This window comes from Scyliorhinus canicula, chromosome 9 (assembly GCF_902713615.1).
Source record: "Scyliorhinus canicula chromosome 9, sScyCan1.1, whole genome shotgun sequence".
Lineage (NCBI taxonomy): Eukaryota > Metazoa > Chordata > Chondrichthyes > Carcharhiniformes > Scyliorhinidae > Scyliorhinus > Scyliorhinus canicula.
In genome coordinates, this window is record NC_052154.1 from 134,381,142 (window position 1) to 134,402,857 (window position 21,716).

The 21,716-nt window shown below is 46.0% G+C and overlaps 1 protein-coding gene across 1 annotated transcript in view; it reads right to left on the reverse strand.

Annotated features, from left to right (window-relative positions):
- LOC119971723 (glycogen [starch] synthase, muscle-like) overlaps nucleotides 1–21,716 on the reverse strand; it is a 162,728-nt gene that overhangs the window by 122,164 nt on the left and 18,848 nt on the right. Inside the window, 2 exon segments of the mRNA XM_038807667.1 lie at nucleotides 9,928–10,119; nucleotides 20,045–20,226. Of these exon segments, the coding sequence (XP_038663595.1) occupies nucleotides 9,928–10,119; nucleotides 20,045–20,226 (374 nt within the window).

Genomic DNA, 21,716 nt, shown 5'->3' on the forward strand with positions numbered 1-21,716 from the left:
ACCTGTGGATTTCCCGGCAGCATGGGGTGGATTCAATGGGAAATCCCATTGACAAGTAGCGGGAAGAGAGAATCTTCATTCTCTCCTTCATGGACCTCCATGCATAGAACAGCAGTCCATGGACTTTCCAGATGACAATTTATCAGGAAGATGATTCTTTCCGGGGTGCACTGTCACAGGACATATCCTTACCAGGCACCAACACAAATGCTCAGTTGGCAGCGGGTCCTGTTGGACTGTTACTTGGGGTTGGTGACTCAGTTTGTTAGAGAGCATGAGCAGACAGTAGTGTTGAAGATAGTTAGGTAGGGCCAAAGGCAGAACCTCTCCAGGTTCTGCTCAGCTGGTTGCAGATGCTGAACCTCCCCGCCCCATCAAGATTGTCACATCAGTAGGTCTGCTGCCTTGAAACAGCACATCACTGGCCTGTTCCAAGCTGCTTCATTGGACTGTGATAGGGATGATAATGTCACTAGCTTCGGAGAGCTATGCTAGCGATAGGGGACACTGAAGTTGGAACTTCACTCAAATCACTTCCACTTTTCCCCTGTTTCACCCTTTATCCACTTATCCACAGCCAATAAAGAAAACACCAAGGGGTTAGAAAGGAGGGGTAAGAAAAGGAAAATATTTATAACTCAGCAATGAAAAAATGGTCTTTTTTCCACATTCCCAATTGGGGCAGATGTGAACTTGTCTTTTTGAATAATAATAATAATCTTTATTAGTGTCACAAGTAGGCTTACATTAACACTTGTAATTGGTAATATGGAAAGGTGTGTCATTTGAAACATGGAAGTCTAGCAATGCCTGATTTAAACACGAGAGGATACAGGGAAAGATCCCACGAAGGGTTAACAGCAGCTGCAAAGAGCAAGATTATCAAATGCAGATTCTTTCTCCCAAACAGGCAAACAGGATTCTTGTATGAAACTAAAAACAATGGTTCACACCTTCATTGAAATTAACCATCTTAGTAAGCATCTGGAAAAGCATGGAGGAGGGTTTCAGTTGAGCTAGGTGATAAATGTAAACCTTTCAAGTTATAACCAAGTGGATTTTTAGCATTACGCCAAAAGCAATGATTCACACCTTCATTGAAGTAAAATCAGCAGATAGAAAAGAATGACTAGGGAGACAAATATATAGGTGTGAAATTCTGCTAACACCAGGTAAATTAAAGAAAATTGGAGACGATCAGTCTACGAGAAACATAATTTAAAGACAAAATCAAAGTCAAAATTATGAGCTGGGGACACAATTGGAAAATAAAACTATAGAAATGACAGGAACCAAAATTCACACCCCTATTGAAACCAAAGCATTTTTGAATATCACAAAGGAACTTTGAACATCACAAAGAAAACAATGTAATCAGAGACCTGAGGTCATGTCAAAATGAATACTTAGTTGTATTAGAATGTTTAGGTCAAAGATACTTTTTATAATCCAAGTGAAATAAAAGTTACTTTACAATAAAGTCATGAAAACTTAATAACTGTTAGAAAGAGAATATAAACCCAGAGACCAGAGCAGGAACTACCAGAATTCGGAGAGAACTCAGAGAAGCAGAGAAGGAACAAGAGAAGCAAGCAGAGTCAGCTTACAGTCAGCTCGGTCATGGGGTAGAGCCAAGTAGCCGAGCTAAAACAGCTAATACATCTAAGGAAGATCAGAATTTAAAGAGCAGGCAGAGTCAGCTCAGAGACAGCCAGCAGAGCCAGCTCTCACAGCTCGGCACATGGGAAAGATAGAGCATAGAAACCGAGCTAACTAGTGAATACATCTAAAGAAGACCAGACTTTAAAGAAGATTGATTGTCAAGGTGGGCCTGAAGGTCCCTTCAACCAACCAGAAGCAAGATCTTTTTACCTTTCTGTAAAGACAGTGATTGCAGCTTTTAAAAGAAAAAAATATATAATAATAAAATAACTTAAAAGTTTTAACCTGAAACAGTGGTTATTCCTAAATCTACTTTACTTACTTAGCAATGTGGGACCCAGGATCAATGCTACTAAGTGGTAAGTAGATGAAATCTTCTGTGAATGTATGGGTTATACTGGGGGATAACTTGAAAACATTGTTTGACCTGAATAGCACCCACCGAAGCCTGCACAGGAGTCAGGATGTGAGAATCCCTGTTCACCATTTAGAATGTCGGCCCTTTTTGGTATCGGGGGACTTCTAAGAATAGTGGTGAGTTTTCAACAACACGCTGTAATGAAGTTCTTGCGAAAATCCCCTAGTCACCACACTCCGCCACCTGTTCAGAATGTCCAATTCGTCTAACAAGCACGTCTTTTGAGACTTGTGGGAGGAAACTGGAACACCCAAAGGAAACCCACGCAGACACAGGGAGAATGTGCAGACTCCGCACAGACAGTGACCCAAACCGGGAATCAAATCAAGGTCCCTGGTGCTGTGAAGCAACGGTGTTAACCACTATGCTATCGCTTTCAGTTGCTTGTTAAAGAATCTGTGAACATGAGTTGATGGGGATCAATTGGTGGAGGGCCAATGAGCGGATGTTTGGTTGCAGGCTGCTTGTGGTGACAGCCAGGTAATATGACTGCTACTTTGATCTCGTGTGAATGACTATCGGAGCCTTTCAGCTATTAGACTACTCCAAGTGCAATATTATTAAATGGTCAGATGCTGGGTCCCACATCATTATCTTTCACTTTCTCCTCTCCATTGGACTCCTCAGTGAATAGCTTGTTTCTCTTCCACCTCTAGTCCTCGATGTGCTACGTTGTATAAAACATAGCAAGCAACAATTTTTCTAAAAGCTGTGTGGGCAATGGTGGCACTGTGGTTAGCACTGCTGCCTCACAGCACTAGGGGCCCGGGTTCAATACCAGCCTAGGGTGACTGTGTAGAATTTGCACTTTCTCTCCGTGTCTGTGTGGCGTTCCTCCGGGTTTTCCGGTTTCCTTTCACAGTCCAAAGATATGCAGGTTAGGTGGATTGGCCATTCTAAATTATCCCTGAGAGACCAAAGGTATACAGCTTAGGTGGAGTTATGTGGATAGGGCAGGGGAGTGAACTTGGGTAGGATGCTCTTTCAGAGGGTCGATATAGACTCAATGGACTTAATGGCCTCCTTCTGCACTGTCGCAATTCTATGTCTATGTCTTGCTGGCGAGCATACTGACAGCATATTCAGTGACACATCTGATCATCATATTGTTGTTATTATAGAGTTCTTAGGGTTTGTTGCTGGGGTTTGTCGGAAGTTCATTAACCAGCTTTTGTCGCCACCCCCTCAGAGTATTTCCAGGTACCAGAAACCAAGGCTTTTACTATACAAAAACATCAAGACAGCTTGCAGGGAATCCAGTGCAGATCTATATGAATCTTATTTTTAATTTGCAGACAAACTGAACATCGATGGAACGGCATCTAAATACATCACGTGCCTTACGCATTTATGAGCAGCCAACTGGGAAACTCTTGACATGGGCAGTGCCTGGGAAGGACTGAAAGGCAAAAACCTTGGTGGTAGCAGTAACATACACAGCCATTGGCAATACAGGTCCAGTAGCTCATCAGAGAACAGGTCATCTTCTGGAACTAGAGAACTAAGAAATCAGCTCTGACCACCAAACATTTACTGATTCCTGGACTCCTGCCCTTTAACTAATCTGTGAGTGCTAATCAGCCACGCCTCCACTATAATGGTACCCATTGCAGACCATGAGGGTCATGGAGGAGACATTAAATTCAAATTGTGGTAAGAATCGCTTCAAAACAGCCTCATGTGAATATGATAATCATGAACCTGCCATTCCAGCAGAGGTTACTCACACGCCCACAAATTCACCTCAGATAAAACCAGACGTTGGAGGCAGATTGGTGTCAGATGCACTGCGTGGGGTAAATGGGACTTCCTCTTGTGCAAGGTGCACAGGGTGCATATGACTAGGGCGAGAATGAGTGGGTTCTTTCAGGGGGTAACAGATGAGTGAGAGAGGTATGGGCTGGGGCCAGTAAATCACACGCACATGTTTTGGGGTTGCGAAAAATTGGGAAGATTCTGGGCGGGAGTGTTCGCGTTCTTAGCCAGGATAGGTTGGGGGGGGGGGGGGGGGGGGGGGGAGAGAAGAGAGGTGGACCCAGACCCTTTGGTGGCGATATTTGGGATTTCAGAGAAGCCGGAGCTCATGGAGAGGAGGAAGGCCGATGTTGTGGCCTTCGCCTCTATGATTGCACGGTGGCGACTTTTACTGGAGTGGCGGTCGGCATCACCACCGGGGGTAGCTGCTTGGTTGGGTGACCTGTACGACTTCCTGCGGTTAGAGAGATAAAGTATGAGTTAAGGGGTTCAGCAGGGGGGTTTGTGGGGGGATGTTCGTGACCGTGTTTGAGGAGCTGTTATTGGCAAGAAGTATGCGGATTCCCAAAACACCTTTGTTTCATAATGTGGTTAGTAGTGGGGATTTTCACAGTAACTTAATTGCAGTGTTAATGTAAGTCTTCTTGTGACAATAAAGATTATTAGATTATTATTAGATTATTAGTGTTGCAATGAATATCATTTGGTCCTACTGATGTGAGGTGAATCTACTGAGCCAGTACAGACATCGAGTATTTCCATAGAGATAGACAGCCACATTTGCAGAGAATCCTTTGATGAGGAGCTAAGGTGAAAGGGTGAATAATTCATCTGGTGCCCACTCATGGATGCTCCTTACAAAGTTTACTGGTTTATGAAATCTAATGTTCATTTAGTACAAATAAGACAAAATAAATATAATGGGCGAAATTCTCTGCAGACCGTCGTAACGCCGATTTCCGGCGAGCAAAATTGGAGTAGATGACTCCGGCGTGGGGGCCTTCTTTTAGGCGGCGATTCTCCGTTCCCGGAGGGGCCAGCAGCGGACTGATGCGATACGCGTCAGTTTCACCAGCTGCGGAAGTGGTGAGACCCGGCGTTTTGGGGGGGGGGGGGGGGGGGGGGGGGGAGAGGAGAGAGACAGACCGGCATTTTGGGGGGGGGGGGGGGGGAGGGAAGAGGAGGAGGAGGAGAGAGACAGACCGGCATTTGGGGGGGGGGGGGGGGAGGGAGGGAGGAGGAGGAGAGAGAGACAGACCGGCATTTGGGGGGGGGGGAAGAGAGACAGACCTGGCATTGGGGGGGGGGGGGGAGGAGAGAGAGAGAGAGACAGACCGGCATTTGGGGGGGGGGGGGGGGGGGAAGAGGAGAGAGACAGACCCGGCATTTGGGGGGGGGGGGGGGGGGGAGGGGGGAGACAGACCCGGCGTTGGGGGGTTTGCGGCGTTGAGTTGAGAGGGGGGGGGGTGGGTTTGCGGCGTTGAGTTGAGAGGGGGGGGGCGGCGTTGGAGGGGGGGGTGGCGTTGGAGGGGGGTAGGGGTGGTGAAGGGGGTAGGGGTGGTAAGGGGGGGGTTGGGGTAGGGGCAGCGGCGTGCAGAGGAGGGGGGCGACGGATGCCCGGGGCCAACGCACCATCGCCCCCCTCTGCACGCAGCTGCCCCTACCCAACCCCCTCCCCTCACCACCCCTACCCCCTTCACCACCCCTACCCCGCTCCAACGCCGCACCCCCCCCCCCCCCACTAACGGAGGAAGGAAGGGGGGGAGGAGGAAGGAAGGGGGGAGGAGGAAGGAGGGGGGGGAGGAAGGAAGGGGGAGGAGGAAGGAAGGGGGGGAGGAGGAAGGAAGGGGGAGGAGGAAGGAGGGGGGGAGGAAGGAAGGGGGGAGGAGGAAGGAAGGAAGGGGGGGGAGGAGGAGAGAGGGGGGGGTGTGGGTACCGGCCTTCAGAGGAGGGGGGGGGGTGTGGGTACCGGCCTTCAGAGGGAGGGGGACGGGGTGTGGGTACCGGGGTTGAGGGTGGGGGGTTGCGGCGTTGCGAGAGATGGGGGGGCGGCGTTTGGAGGGGGGTAGGGGTGGTGGAGAGGGGGGGTAGCGGTGGTGGAGAGGGGGGTAGGGGCGTTGGAGGGAGGTAGGGGTGGTGAGGGGGGTGGTGGGGTAGGGGGCAGCGGCGTACAGAGGGGGGGGTGACGGTGCGTTGGCCCCGGGCATCCGTCGCCCCCCTCTCTGCACGCCGCTGCCCCCAAACCCCCCCCCCATGCCGCAACCCCCCCCGATGCCGCAACCCCCCCCCGATGCCACAACCCCCCACCCGATGCCGCAACCCCCCCCCCGATGCCGCAACCCCCCCCCCCCGATGCCCGCAACCCCCCCCCCCCCCCCCCCCCCGACACGAACGGCGTCAACCATCATCAATGGTTGACGCCGTTTTAAAGGTACTGTGATTTTCGCCGACGTGACCCGTGGCCACGTCGGCGGGACTTCAGCCCATCCGGGCCGGAGATTTGTGGAAAAAAAAATACAATGAAATCCCGCCGGCGCCAGCTGTTTTCAGAGGCTGCCGGCGGGATTTGCACAGCGCCGGTTTTTGGCCGGTCAGAGAATTAAAAACCCTGCGGGAGCGGGAATAACGCCGCTGCCGGCCGATTCTCCGACCCTGCGTGGGGTCGGAGAATTTCGCCCAATGCCTGAAATGTGATGGACAATAGTCATGTTGGATGCAAGAATTCTCCATTTCCCAGCAAATGGACAGGCCTAAAGAATCCAATATGTTTGCAGATATGTTGGGCATTTATGATATTTGGTAGATGTTTTAGGAAATTTAAAGGAAGATGATACTGCAGTGAATGAAATGCAAGTATTTGGACCAAACTCTGTGTGAATGTCATTAATCACCTCTGTAGGGCAGCACGGTGGCCTAGTGGTTAGCACAACCGCCTCACGGCGCTGAGGTCCCAGGTTCGATCCCGGCTCTGGGTCACTGTCCGTGTGGAGTTTGCACATTCTCCCGTGTCTGCGTGGGTTTCGCCCCCACAACGTAAAAATGTGCAGAGTAGGTGGATTGGCCACGCTAAATTGCCCCTTAATTGGAAAAAATAATTGGGTAATCTAAATTTATTAAAAAAAAATTTTAAAAAAAATTAATCACCTCTGTAAGTGGCATTCAGAAGACTTTTGATAAAGCCCCTCAGAAGAGGTTAGTGGTCAAAATTAAAGCCCAATAGCATAGGGGATAATGTATTGGCATGGATTGGAAATGGGATGGTAGGCAGGAAAGAGAGAGTTTGAATAAATGGGTTGTATTCCGTGTGAGGTACCACAGGGATCAGTGCTCGAACACTTCCTGTTCACGATATATACAAATGACTTGAACGAGGGGACCAAATGTAACATTTCCAAGTTTGCTGATGACACAAAGCTGGGCGGAGTTGGGAGTTGTGAGGATGATGCAGGGAGGCTTCAAGGTAATTTGGATAAGTTAAACATATGACAGATGTAGTACAATGTGGTTAAATGTGAAGTTATACATTTTGGTGTGAAAAGCAGAAGTGAAGAGTATTATTTAAATGGTGAAATATTGGGAATTGTGGGTGTACAAAAAGATCGGATTGTCCTAGCGCACCTGTGAATGGAAGGGGAGAGGCAGGTACAGCAAGCAATTAATAATAATAATAATCTTTATTTGTGTCACAAGTAGGCATACATTAACACTGCAGTGATGTTACTGTGAAAATCCCCTAGTCGCCACATTACAGCACATGTTCGGGTGCACTGAAGGAGAATTCAGAATGTCCAATTCGTCCAACAAGCACGTCTTTTGGGACTTCTGGAAGGAAACCGGAGCACCCGGAGGAAACTCATGCAGACACGGGGAGAACGTGCAGACTCCGCAGAGAGTGACCCAGGCTGGGAATCGAACTCTGGTTCCTTGGGCTGTGAAGCAACAGTGCTAACCACTGTGCTGCTAATTAGGAGGGCATATGGTGTTTTGGCCTTCATTGGAAGAGGATTTGAGTTTAGAAGTAGGGCTGTCTTACTGTAATTATACAGGGCCTTGACAAGACCATACCTGGAGTATTGCATGCAGTTTTGGTCTCTTACCCAAGAAAGGATATACTTGCCAAAGAGGGTTGCAGCAGAGTTCACTGGACAGATACCAGGATTGGCGGGACTGTCCTATGAGGAGAGGTTGGTTCAAGTGGGGCTGTATTCACTAGATTTTAGAAGGATGAAAGGAGATCTGATTGAACCGTCTAAAATTCTCACAGGGAAGGACAAACTAGATGCAGGGAGGATATTGGGGAATCTAGAACCAGGGGACACTGTCACAGGATATGGAGCAGATCATTTAGGACAGAGATGAGGAAAAATCTTTTCACTCAAAGGGTACTGAACCTGTGGAATTCTCTACTACAAAAGGCTGTGGAGGCCAAGCCACCAAATGTATTCAAGAAAGAGAAAGTTTTTATTTTATTTTAATGGCATCAAGGGGTTTTGGGAGAAAACGGGAATATGGCAATGAGATAGCGGATCAGCCATGATCAGGTTGAATGGCAGAGCAGGCTCAAAGGGCCGAACGGCCCACTCCTGCTCCTAGTTTCTTAGTCTCAAGTTGCACTGTATACTCTCAATTATATTATTGTATATTCTGTACATCACACAGCGAAGTGCATATAATGTTGATGTGTACTGCCCAATACCCATACACTGAAGATGTTTGGGTTGAGCAACTACTCTTTCTGGCTGCTCCCTTAATCAAATGTTGTGACCAGGAGTAAGGTATGAAGTAATTGAATCTATGAGCTACTTACTTGAGCAAACCCACAATCACCACCATCTAAAAGGACAAGAGCAGCAGATACCTGGGAACACCACCACCTGGAGGTTCCCCTTCCAAGTCACTCACCATCCTGACTTGGAAATATATCATCATTCCTTCAGTCACTGGGTCAAAATCCTGGAAACCACCCTCCCAAACAGCACAGTGGGTGTACTTACACCTCAAGGACTGCAGCGGTTCAAGAAAGCATCTCACCAACACTATCTGAAGGGCAACTAGGGATTTTGTTTTTTAGAACATACAGTGCAGAAGGAGGCCATTTGGCCCATCGAGTCTGCACCGGCCTACTTAAGCCCTCACTTCCACCCTATCCCCATAACCCAATCACCCCTCCTAACCTTCTTGGTCACTAAGGGCAATTTATCATGGCCAATCCACCTAACCTGCACAACTTTGGACTGTGGGAGAAAACGGGAGCACCCGGAGGAAACCCACGCAGACACAGGGAGAACGTGCAGACTCTGCACAGACAGTGACCCAAGCCGGGAATCGAACCTGGGACCCTGGCGCTGTGAAGCCACAGTGCTATCTACTTGTGCTACCGTGCTGCCCTAATGGGCAATAAATGCTGGCCTAACCAGCGACGGCCACATCCTGCAAATTAATTTTTTAAAAGCAATCTGTTCATCATATCTTAGAGTGAAGAATTAAAATGAGAGGATGTGAACCAAAAAAGAAGTTAGGAGTAGGGAAGGAAGTCAGTGAAAATTTTTCAACCAAAGGAAAATTAAATTGCAAAAGAAATTACCATGAAACCACAATTCAAAGAGTCAGGACTCAAAAACAATTAGAATCATACAATACAGGAGGCTATTCTTCCAAAGAGCTATTCAATTAGTTCCATTCTTCCATCCTTTCCCCCAGCCCTACATTTTGTTTCTGCCTCAATTTTTTTCAATCCAATGCCCTTTAAAAAGTTATCATATCTTCTTCCATCATGCCATTGGGAAGATCATTGCATAATAACTTTTCATCTCATCCCTGGTTCTTCTGACAATTACCTTACATTTGTGTTTCTGGTTACCAACCCTTCTGTCACTGGGGGCATTTCCTCCTTAGTTGCCTGTCATTATTTTGAACACTTTTATTAAATCTCCCCTTGCTCTGTGAAGAACCCCAGCTTCTGTAGTTTCTTCATGTAACTGAAGTCCCACTCCAACCTTAACATTCTAGTAAATTTCTTCTGCAGCAAGTTTCCAGGAAATTTCAGGCAATCATGTTCTCAAGTTGAACTAACAGGGTATTTGAACACTTACTTCACCCAGGAACCATGTGGTGAGAAATCCAAAGAGAACTGCATCATTAGCTTCCTTGTCAAACCAGGGAATTCCAACATTGCAAGAATCCCACAGCTCTGTCTTCCATTGATCCAGGCTCCAAGCAGAAGCGGCAATGTCAAACAGCACGACATAAGGGCTTCCGTCAATCAGCCACCTGCCAAAATAGACCTGTAAAATGGAACAAATAATATGTCACAAACCTCTGGGGTTGCATGACCTGTAAATGTCTTCAAATTATGCATTGCCACAAAAAACTGCAAGGATGCATGATGGAAACTTCATTCAATCTATATCTAACTATCAAACTGTTAAATTCAATTAATTGAATGGCTATCACTACAGTACTTCTGGTCACTGCTGTATGTAATTATTAAAATGTCAGCAAATATGTACAAGGGCAAATCCAAGCAAATACAATTATGGATCAAGTTTGTATAATTCACCACACACTACAGAGATCATACTGAACAGGTGTAGAAAGAGGTTCCCTCAACCATAATTGGAGAAGAAATTTGTAAGTGTAGTGAACAGTGAGAAAGGTCATAATAAACTGAAGAAGGATGTGAACAGGCAGTTAGAATGAGCAGACGCATGACAGACGAAATTCAATGCAGAGACAGACAAAATTCAATGCAGAGAAGTGTGCGATGTTGCATTTTGGTAGGAAGAATGAAAAAAGACAAGACAAGCTCAATGGTACAACTTTAAAAGTGGGTGCATGAAGACTGGGGGTGTTTGTGCACAGACTTTAAAAGTGGCAGGACAGATTAACAAAGTAATTAACAGAAATAGAGTTTAAAAAAACAGGAAATTATGCTAAACTTATACAAAACACTTGTTGAGATCCAACTGGAGTATTGTGCTCAATTCTGGGGGCCACACTTTAGGACATATGTGAAAGTTTTGGAGAGGGTACAGAAGGGCTAACAATCATTTTGTCCAAGGGAAAGGGCTTCTGATTCACTCTCTGCGATTCCAACTCCAGTAGCAACAGCAATCGCCCTCCTGATAAAATACAAGGCAAAAGCAGAATCCTCAATAGATTCAATCTGATGATCAGCACTCCCCAAACACTCAACCACAAAGCAAACATCTTCTACAATGCCAATGGCCACACCCAACATAAACAGCAAGAGGAACTGTAAATATATCCGTAAAACATAGACATAGCAAAAAATGTGAATGTGCAGGTGGAGAATATAATGTGGGGAAGTATGAATATATATTTTAGGAGAAAAACAGGAAATGCAATAATGTTGAAGGGTGTGGGTGAAGACAGAGTTCCAAAGATTTCAAATATATAATGGCCTATAAAATTGTTTAATCTTAAGGAAACACTAACAACATTATAGCTAGTTTCAGTGAATTAAACCAAAGGAGCAATGGTGAATTTGTACAAAATATTGGTTTGGTTACAGTTTAAAATATTGTTTCTAGTTTTGTGCACAATTATGGAAAGGATATGAAAGCTGTACAGTAAGAAGTCTTACAACCTTACTTCCTCACCTGAGGAAGGAGCAGTGCTCCGAAAACTAGTGATTTGAAACAAACCTGTTGGACTTTAACCTGGTGTTGTAAGACTTCTTACTGTGCCCACTCCAGTCCAACACCGACCGGCATCTCCACATCATGAAAGCTGTAGACAGCATATATCCAGCATGGAAACTATAATTATGGCAAGAGCCATGATATTGGGTCTATTTCCAAAAGTCAGGTAAGTTAATTAAGGTGTAATTATGAATTTTCAAATAATGGAGGACTCGAATAGAGTGAACAGGAAATGTTCTTTACAAAGCATTAACTTAGTTTTTTTAAGGCACTTTCGAGTTATTACTTTGTAAATGCATGTTATTTGCACTTTTGCTATTTAATGAAAACAAACCAAGAATTTTAAAACACCGAAAGCAGGTCCCAGGTGACATTAATGCAGTACTGTATTTCCTGGGAAGGGGCAGGAAGATCTGCGAGAGGAACAGAATGAAGAGTGACAAGTAGCTAGCAGCGAACAGAGGTAAATGGCAAGAGGTTGAGATTTAGGAGTTCTGACAACATCCCAGCTATAGTGCTGAACACCTGTGCTCCAGAACTAGTGCATCTCAAGCCAAACTATTCCAATACTGAAATCTACCTGACAATGAGGAACATTAGCCACATTTTTTACAAACAGCAGGACAAATCCTATCCAGGTCACATCAATTTATCACAATCATCAATAAAGTAGCAGAAGGCATAATTGACAGTGCTATCAAATGGCACTCACCAAGACCCAGAAGAAGCTGCCACTGAAGAGCAGCAAGAAAAGGAGGAGATCTAGCAAAGAAAGTTACTCCATCAACACTTACAAAGCGATGAAATAGGTTCACCTGGCCACCAACAGCTCCACCAAGGCCATGAGCATTATGAACTCGCTTATCAATAATATTTTCAAGCGCATCAGGAGTAAGGCTTCCTGCCTGGCCCATTACAATAAGTTGCAGACCATCAGCACCCAGGAGATCTAGACCACTGTGCGCCTGCTGCTGCCTGGGGAACTCACCAAGCACAACGTGTCGGAAGGTTCTATCCCAAGTACACCAGCTCCAAGAAAATCCATACAATGTACTAAAAAATAACCTGCTCAGAGGTGTGACTGGTTCTGGAGCACAAGACTTTAGCATTACAGTTTGGATTCAGCCAGGACCACTCTCGTTATAACCTTGGTCCAAATAAGAGCAAAAGAGCTGAATTCCAGAGCTGAAGTGAGAGTGGCTGCCCTTGACATCAGAGCATCATGGAATTCAAGTAAACGGGAATCAGAAGGAAAACATTGGGCGCGATCCAGTGTCTGCGTTGCACTCAAGCAAGAGCACAACACGGCCGGTAAATTCCAGGAGAGGCCTCTCGTGGGCCTCCCAGCAGCCTTCACACATTGCGGGACATACCCAAGTCCCACAAGGCATCAGAATCGGAACTCGGCCCAAAAGGGGCGGATCCAAATGGCACTTGCTAAAGTAGGTCTTAAACCTACTTGAAGCCTATCTACCGGGGATCTACCAGCCTACCTCAATCTACCTTCCTCCCAAGGGAGGCTGCAGCTAGGCGCCGATCAGTACTGGTCCACAAGAACGTAGACCAGGTGGAACGATACCCGGGGCAGTGTCTCCCGGGCTATTGGTGGTCAGGGACAGTGGCTGGCCTTCACCCCCCCCCCCCCCGTGGGCATCTTGGCAATGCCCAGCTAGCACCTTGGCACTGGCAAGGTGCCTGGTTGACACTGCCAAGCTGGCAGTGCAAGAGTGCCTGGCTGCCAGGGTGACGCCCCCATTGGTCAGGACCCGAGGAGGGCCATGCCCATGAAACGAGGTGGAGGGGGGTTTGAAGGGTGAGGGTGTGCAGGGCACGTAATTAGAGGGTGTGGGGTAGTGCCCATGTGTGTGTGTATATGTGTGGGGGGTGGGGGGACTCACAAACCCACTTGGAGAAACCTTTCTAAATGGCAGCCTGTTATTGGAGTTCAGCTCCCAAGTGCTGCAAAACATTCTAAGGGCATGAATCTCCAGAAAGACTTTGAAATGTTGTAGTGAACGAAATTGCAGCAAGCTTCCCGGCGTTCGGCCCAGCAAGGTCTGCAACACTATTCAAAGTTAATCAATGAGGCTTCATGGGCTTCTCACTGCAAATGAAGGCTCACCATCGGATTTTCCGGCACCACACTCACGAGCCCCCCACTAACAAGGTGGAGCAGCACTTAAGTAGTATTTGCTCAGCCAGCCCCAGCCAGCTCACAACAAAGGTACCGAAGGGATCAGACCCAAGATTTGGGAACGCTGACCCGGGGAAGATTGCTAGATGCAGTGGAAGCCAGGAGGGATGTCCTCTTCTCCAGAGGGTCCAGGAAGGTTAGCCATAGATCAGTCAGTGCTCCCTGGGACAAGGTGGTGGCTGCAGTGTGCTGCAGGTGTGTGACCAGGAGGACTGGCCTCCAGTGCAGGAAGAAAGTCAATGACATAAATTGGGCAGCACAAGTGAGTAGACACCAACGTCCCTCCCCTCAACCGAGACATTTCCACCCCCACGGGTGAGTCTAACCCTTCAACCCTTCCTCCACCCCCACCCCCTTCAAACAACGCCAACCTCTCCTTCACCCCCCCAACCTCTCCTTCACCCCCTCCCCACCACAACCGTGAACCACGTGTGTGGCTAACGATGCCCTCTCTGTGTCTCCTCAGGAAAAGCTCTCCCACAATCGTCGGGAGAGGGCCTAGACTGACAGTGGGGTGCTGGACATAAGAATTCTCACCATCTTCGAGGAGCGTGCTCAGGAAGTGACTGGGATGGTCGAGGACAGAGCAGTCACCAACACGGCGGCTGCCGTATGCCACTGGGGTGAGGACAGCTAATATATAATATACAGAAGCACCAATACAAGGGAAGGTCTGCCCACTGGAGAGCTCTTGCATCTGATAGTATCTTATCAAGGGATCACATATTGTCATATTGAAGAGGACGGCCTTGTATTAACCCAATAACAAGTATGCATCAAGAATGGATGTAAAGGTTGGCGGCATGGTGGCGCAGTGGTTAGTACTGCTGCCTCACAGTGCCAACGATCCCAACCCCAGGTCTCTGCCCGGGTGGAGTTTGCACATTCTCCCCGTGCCTGTGTGGGTCTCACCCCCACAACTCAAACTGTCGGGTAGGTGGTTTGGCCACGCTAAATTTCCCTTTAATAAATAAAAAAGAATGGATGCAAAGGGGAACAAAAAGCACGATCACAAGTGCCAAGGGAATCAGAACCTAGAATTGATTAAAAGTGTTCTCCTCACTGATGTATGCAAAATATGAAATGATATAGGTAAAATAAATCCAGACGATTATTTTAAATTAAGCCAGGATTGTATGAAAAATGTAAATAAGTTGTTATAAGGTAACTTTAAACAGATTCCTTAACTCAATGGATGATGTGTTTGAAAGAATCTGTTTGGTAGGGTAATAGAGGGAAAGACATTAGGGACATTGAAGTTGCAGCCTGGTACTATAATGGAAAAGTTAGGGCTGGACTTCAGCAGATTGAATGGCCTTTTCTTGTCCTTGACTTTTCTGATGTTCATGTGTAAATATAGTTGTTGCTCGTGGACTTTCAGGAATGAGAGTATTAATAGGCAAAAGGGAAATGTCACAGCCATGAAAAAAAGATAGCAGAATAGAACAGAATGTTAACCAGTGCAGGACAGGTTTTTTTTTATCTAATGAAGAGCTATTTAACTACAGTGCAGTTGTTTTGACAATTAGATTTACAAACAGATTTCTTTTTTAATGCTCAAGAATCTATTTGTACAGGACAGCACGGTGGCATAGTGGTTAGCGCTGCTGTCTCACGCTGCCGAGCACCCAGCTTCGATCCCAGCCCCAGGTCACTGTCCGTGTGGAGTTTGCACATTCTCCCCATGTCTGACTGGGTCTCACCCCCTCAACCCAAAAAGATGTGTCATTTCGGGCAGCACGGTAGCATGGTGGTTAGCATAAATGCTTCACAGCTCCAGGGTCCCAGGTTCGGTTCCCGGCTGGGTCACTGTCTGTGCGGAATCTGCACGTCCTCCCAGTGTGTGCGTGGGTTTCCTCCGGGTGCTCCGGTTTCCTTCCACAGTCCAAAGATGTGCAGGTTAGGTGGATTGGCCATGCTAAATTGCCCGTAGTGTCCTAAAAAGTAAGGTTAAGGGGGGGGTTGTTGGGTTACGGGTATAGGGTGGATACGTGAGTTTGAGTAGGATGATCATTGCTCGGCCCAACATCGAGGGCCGAAGGGCCTGTTCTGTGCTGTACTGTTCTATGTTCTATGTGCAGAGTAAGTGGATTGGCCATGCTAAATTGCCCCTTAATTGGGAAAAAAAGAGACTTGGGAGCTCGAAATTTATTTTTAAAATAATCTATTTGTACAACAGATACAGTCCTCAAACTTGGCTCAGTGGGTAACACCCTCAATCATAAGATTGTGGGCTCACTCTGAACACTGGTGTTCTGACACAATACATAAGCAATCAGAGGTGCTATTTTCTTGTCAAGATCGAGTAGATCTTTAACATGGTTTCAAAGAAGAACAGGGAGTTCTCCTGATATCCTGGTCAACGTTACTTATTACATCCATAAAACTCCTTTAAATATGACTGGGATCTTAACTGGGCACAAAATGGTTGTTGCACGGTCAAATTTCAAAAAAATGAATTCTAGATGAAAGATTTTGAGAAGTTTCTCAGTCAATTTTATGTTCATCATGCTGGCAAATGTTAATGATGGGGAATGATTCACTTTCCATTTCAAGCAGCCAGCATCAGAATCAAGCACTGCCAGATCAATAATGGATAGCTCAATGGACCAGAACTTGCACATGGTTCTTGGCAAGGAACTGTGGACTTGATAACGGAATTTGATTCTGTGAGTCATGATGCACTTTGGGAGATTCTTCTGAAGTTTGGATCGTCCAGCAGCCTCGTGAACATTTTCCAGCAATTACACATGGGTATGATGACCCAACTAATAGAGGATGGTCAAATGTCACAACCATTTTCAGCAACGCCCAAACTGTGTATATTTTTGCCTGAACTCTGTTTATCATACAAGGTACTATTCCAGAACCTAGTTCTATATTTGTTATGCCAGACACATCAATGCATCTTGTACTTTTGCACTTTGCACATAAATGCATCTTGTACATTTGTCCACTCAATGCCAGAAAGTAATGCAGATAACCATTCACAACATGACCTTTACTAATGACTGCCCGTTGAAAATATTTTACTACCACTCTGTTGTGAAACAGTTTAAAATGATCTCCCTTTTATGCCACCAAAGGTTCACCCCAGCAATACAATTTGTGTGCTCAAGAAGCTGGAGAACAACTCTTCTCCAGGCTGTACTGTCCACCACTTCTTTTGACTCCACTCTATTGTTGAGACTTCTCATTCTTGACTGAGTCACAATTTTCTTCAATTAAATAAAAGTAAGTAAAGTCGTCATTGGCTGCTTTCCCTTTTGAGGGGAGAGCTCCTTTTGAGGGGAGAGCTAACTGATGGTGATTTAACCTGAGAATCACCACATCTCAGGTGAGGGACAAGGTTGAGAAGGCACGGCCTTCATGAATAACCTCAGCCAGTACGGGAATTGAACCTGCGCTGTTGGCTTTGCTCTGTATCACAAACTAGCTGTCCAGCCAGCTGAATGGCTGAGCTAAACCGGCTCCCGAGTAAAGTCGGAGACTGAAGCCATTGTCTTGATCCTGATCACAAATTCCATTCCCTTGCCACCATTTTGAGCTATCTTGGGTTGAACTGGAGGATTCACCCCTGACTGCATGTTGTTCCATCTCCACTTCTATCTCAGCCCATTACAAATATTCCAAAGCTCCCTTGATTAGCCTCCCATCCTCCATAAATTTCAGGCCATCCAAAACACAACCAAGCTCCATATGTACTTTGCCCTGGTTCTCATCTATTTTGTTGGCTCACGGTCCCATCATGCTGGGTTTAAATCCCTCCTTGTCTGTGCAATCCCTTCCAAGTCCTGTAATCTCCTGCCCTGCCCACGTACCCATCCTCAAACACTATTTTCTGGTTTTGGTCTCATCCGCTCCCTTGCCACACCTCATGTGCCCCTCTATAAACTTCAGCCACCTTGGCTCCATTCTCTGGAATTCTCTCTCTACACCTCCCTGTCATTCCAATACCCCAGCCTCCTTTAACATACTTTTTCAAATCAATCTCTGTTGGATGTCCATAAATGCTAGTTCCTCGTGTAACTCCAATGTTAGTCTTGGCTTCATAACTCGGCTCTAGTCCAAAACAATTACTGCAAATCAAACTTCTGTTGCTCCACTGACAATTTCCTTTTCTCACACTAACCATCTTGTTTCGCTGAGTGAGTTAATTTAGTGTCAGTCTTTTATGGCAAGCACATGATCACAAGGATTAAATGAAAATCACACTAGAACATCACTGTGAACAGTCAGGAGAGAGTTTCCTTGCTTCAGAGCTGGATTCAGGCAGATGATCAAGAGGTGAAAAGCACATTCTGCCACCGTCTTTAAATCTCTTACAATGGCATTCCTTCCGTCTTGTGTAAATATCCAGTCATTGGTCAATGTTTTCTTTGACATTAGCTTTTAATTAATCTGGATCTCGTCCATTATGGGAAAAGGCTTAGGAAATCAGAAGCACAAAGGGACTTAGGATTCCTAGTTCAAGATTCTCTTTAAGGTTAACGTGCAGGTTCAGTCGGCAGTTGGGAAGGCAAATCCAATGTTGGCATTCATGTCAAGAGGGCTAGAATACAAGATCAGGGATTTACTTCTGGGGCTGTATAAGGCTCTGGTCAGACCCCATTTGGACTATTGTGAGCAGTTTTGGGCCCCGTATCTAAGGAAGGATGTGCTGCCCTTGGAAAGGGTCCAGAGGAAGTTCACAAGAATGATCCCTGGAATGAAGAGCTTGTCGTACGAGGAACGGTTGAGGACTTTGGGCCTGTACTCGTTGGAGTTTAGAAGGATGAGGGGGGATCTTATTGAAACTTACAGGAGACTGCGAAGCCTGTTTCGAGTGGACGTGGAGAGGATGTTTCCACTTGTAGGGAAAACTAGAAGCAGAGGACACAATCTCAGACTAAAGGGACGATCCTTTAAAACAGAGATGAGGAGGAATTTCTTCAGCCAGAGGGTGGTGAATCTGTGGAACTCTTGCCGCAGAAGGCTGTGGAGGCCAAATCATGGAGTAACTTTAAGACAGAGATAGATAGGTTCTTGATTCACAAGGGGATCAGGAGTTATGGGGATGAGAAAAATAGCAGCCATGATTGAATGGTGGACTGGACTTGATGGGCCGAGTGGTCTAATTCTGCTCCTACGTCTTATGGTAATCATTTTCGAGCTTCAGGCACCACAGTGGTTAGCACTGCTGCCCACAGTGCCGGAGCCCGGGATCAATTTCAGGCTTGGGTGACTGTATGGAGTTTGCATGTTCTCCTCGGGAAACATCCTGGGTTTCCCAGGTGCTCTGGGTTCCTCCCACAGTCCAAAGATGCGCAGGTTAGGTGGGGTTACAGGGATAGTGCAGGGGAGTGGGCCTAGGTAGGGTGCTCTTTCAGAGGGTCGGTGCAGATTCAAAGGGCTAAATTGCCTCTTTTTGCACTGTAGGTATTCCATGAATTATTCACAAATCACATTGTCCAAGACCTTTCTCCATGAAATTTCAATTTTCTCCCCAAATTACATTCAAAAAGGAAAACTCTAAAACAGAATTTAACAAGCACAGTAGGATCCAAAATAGTTGTATAGTTGTTGTCTTAAGGGGGAGGGATGAGAATGTCTTCTCCAAAATTCTGCAAAATACACCGAAAATGAGGATTCCTCAGTCACCCCGATAACTCCTAAAATCAAAATCACAATCTTATCCATAACTGCGGCTCCAAAAACTTCTCTCAACCATTTACCTTTCCAGTAAGCAACACGGAGGACATTCCTGGACTGCTAAACACTCAGGGTGCACTTTTCCCAGAACAATGAGCTGGCTAAATGTATACTGGTTTGTTGGTAACCCCAGAATTAAAATTCCTCGGTGCGAGCACAAACATTCCATTCTGTGCCAGAATGCTTTGGAGCTGTCTCCATCCCATCTCATCCCAACACTGGGCACAATAATTCCCAAAAACATGGTCCAACTCACTCCCAATCACTCCCTTCCTTTGCCAGAACTGTGGCTTCCCCATCTCCAGCCTGATTTGATGCTTCCCTTGTGGCAAGGTCTCACAAACAACATAATGATTACTACATAGATTTAATAGGCTCACGTAATAAAACACCCAAAACGCAATATCATGAAAAATTCACCAGTATATTTTTAAATTTATTTAACTATTGTACCAATAAAAAGACAAATAAAATATCTCAATATTCAAGGACATAAATAATTAATTGAATTGTCATATCTAGGTACTCTTTACAGTCAAATTCTATGCTGCGTATACCATCCACTGAAGGACATGTGCTGTGCTGTTCAACTCTCCACAATTCAACCAACCAGGCATCGAATTGTTTTCAACTCAGCAGAATTAAAAGGGTTTACAATACCTTGCAACCTCTGGAGTTCATGCAATCAAGTGTGCGTTTAATGGCCGGATTCGGTGGTTCAATCAGCTCCACTTGTGTCTTGACGCTGTTCTCAAAGTATGGACCAATCAGAATGTAATTCTCTCCATGCTGATCCACTGTCAACTTGGTTTTGGTTTGGATGACAGTGTAGATACCACCCACTAGAACAGAGAAAGATGAGCAGGAAATTGAACAAAGGGATATACATCAAGACCAATATGGATAATTTCAACACCAACTTGTATTTATGCAGTGCCTTTATTATAGGAAGATTTCCAAAACAATTAACAGGAATGTAATCAGACAAAAATTGGCACAGATCCAAAGACATCAAAAGAACAAAGAAAGCATTAAAAGAAAAAAGGTTATATTCGACTTCAAAAGAACAAAGAAAGCATTAAAAGAATAAAGACCATGCACTACCTCCCCTCTCATGGATTCTGGTCCAATCATCTAACCTCCTTTGGGAAATTCTCCCAATATATTCAACTATGGTACAAATAATGTAGTGGCACAAGATTCTCACTATTCCAAAACATAAAGTTATACTTAGCTGGTCTTAGAGTACTGATAAGTAGCAAAATCCACATGGCTTATTCAGCAGAACTGAAAACTGTCACTCCATTCAATTCAACACTATCTGACAGCACTTCATAAGTAATGCTACAACGTTCAATTCTTCCCCTTCTCATGCTCAAGCATCGCTTCGCTGTGTATATACCTACCCTTATAACCTTCACTTCCATTCCAAACCAGATATTTATGCCACTCCCACCACAAAGTGATATTTCGCCAATTCTCAAACATGCCAACTTGTGGCTTCTCCAAATTAGATGGTCAAGGTCATGAGAAGTAATAGCCAGTGTTCTCTGAATGTATTACGAACTAAGCTGAAATTACTTATGTTCCATATATAGGACCTATACATCCAAACCATTGAAAGCAAATTTCAATGCATCAGTCGGTTCAATTTGAAAATTAATTTAGTTTGAGCTCCTCCAACTCAGAATCACAGAATCGTTACAGTGCAGAAGGAAGCCATTCGACCCAGAGTATCTGCACCAGCTCTCCAGCATCATGACTTAGTGCCGTTCTCCTGCCTTGTCCCAGTGTCCCTGCACACTGTTTCTGTTCCATGTGGCACAGTGGTTAGCACTGCTGCCTCACAGCACCAGAGACCCAGGTTCAATTCTGGGCTTCGGTGACTCTGTGTGGAATCTGCACGTTCTCCCCGTGTCTGCGTAGGTTTCCTCTGGGTGCTCCAGTTTCCTCCCACAGTCTAAAGATGTGCAGGTTAAGTGGATTTGCCATGCTAAGTTGCCCCCTATTGTCCAAAGATTAGGTGAGTTACGGGTATAGGGCAGGGGAGTGGGCCTAGGTAGGATGCTCGGAGGGTCGGTGCAGACTTGATGGGCTGAATGGCCTCCTTCCGCGCTGTAAGGATTCTATGGTTCTATTCTATGGTTCTATAATCATCTAATGCCCTTTTGAATGCCTTATTGAAACTGCCCCCCCTCTCCACACTGTCATCGCTGCCCCCCCCTCTCCGCACTGCCATCGCTGCCCCCCTCTCTGCACTGCCATTGCTGCCCCCCCTCTCTGCACTGCCATCGCTGCCCCCCCTCTCCGCACTGCCATCGCTGCCCCCCCT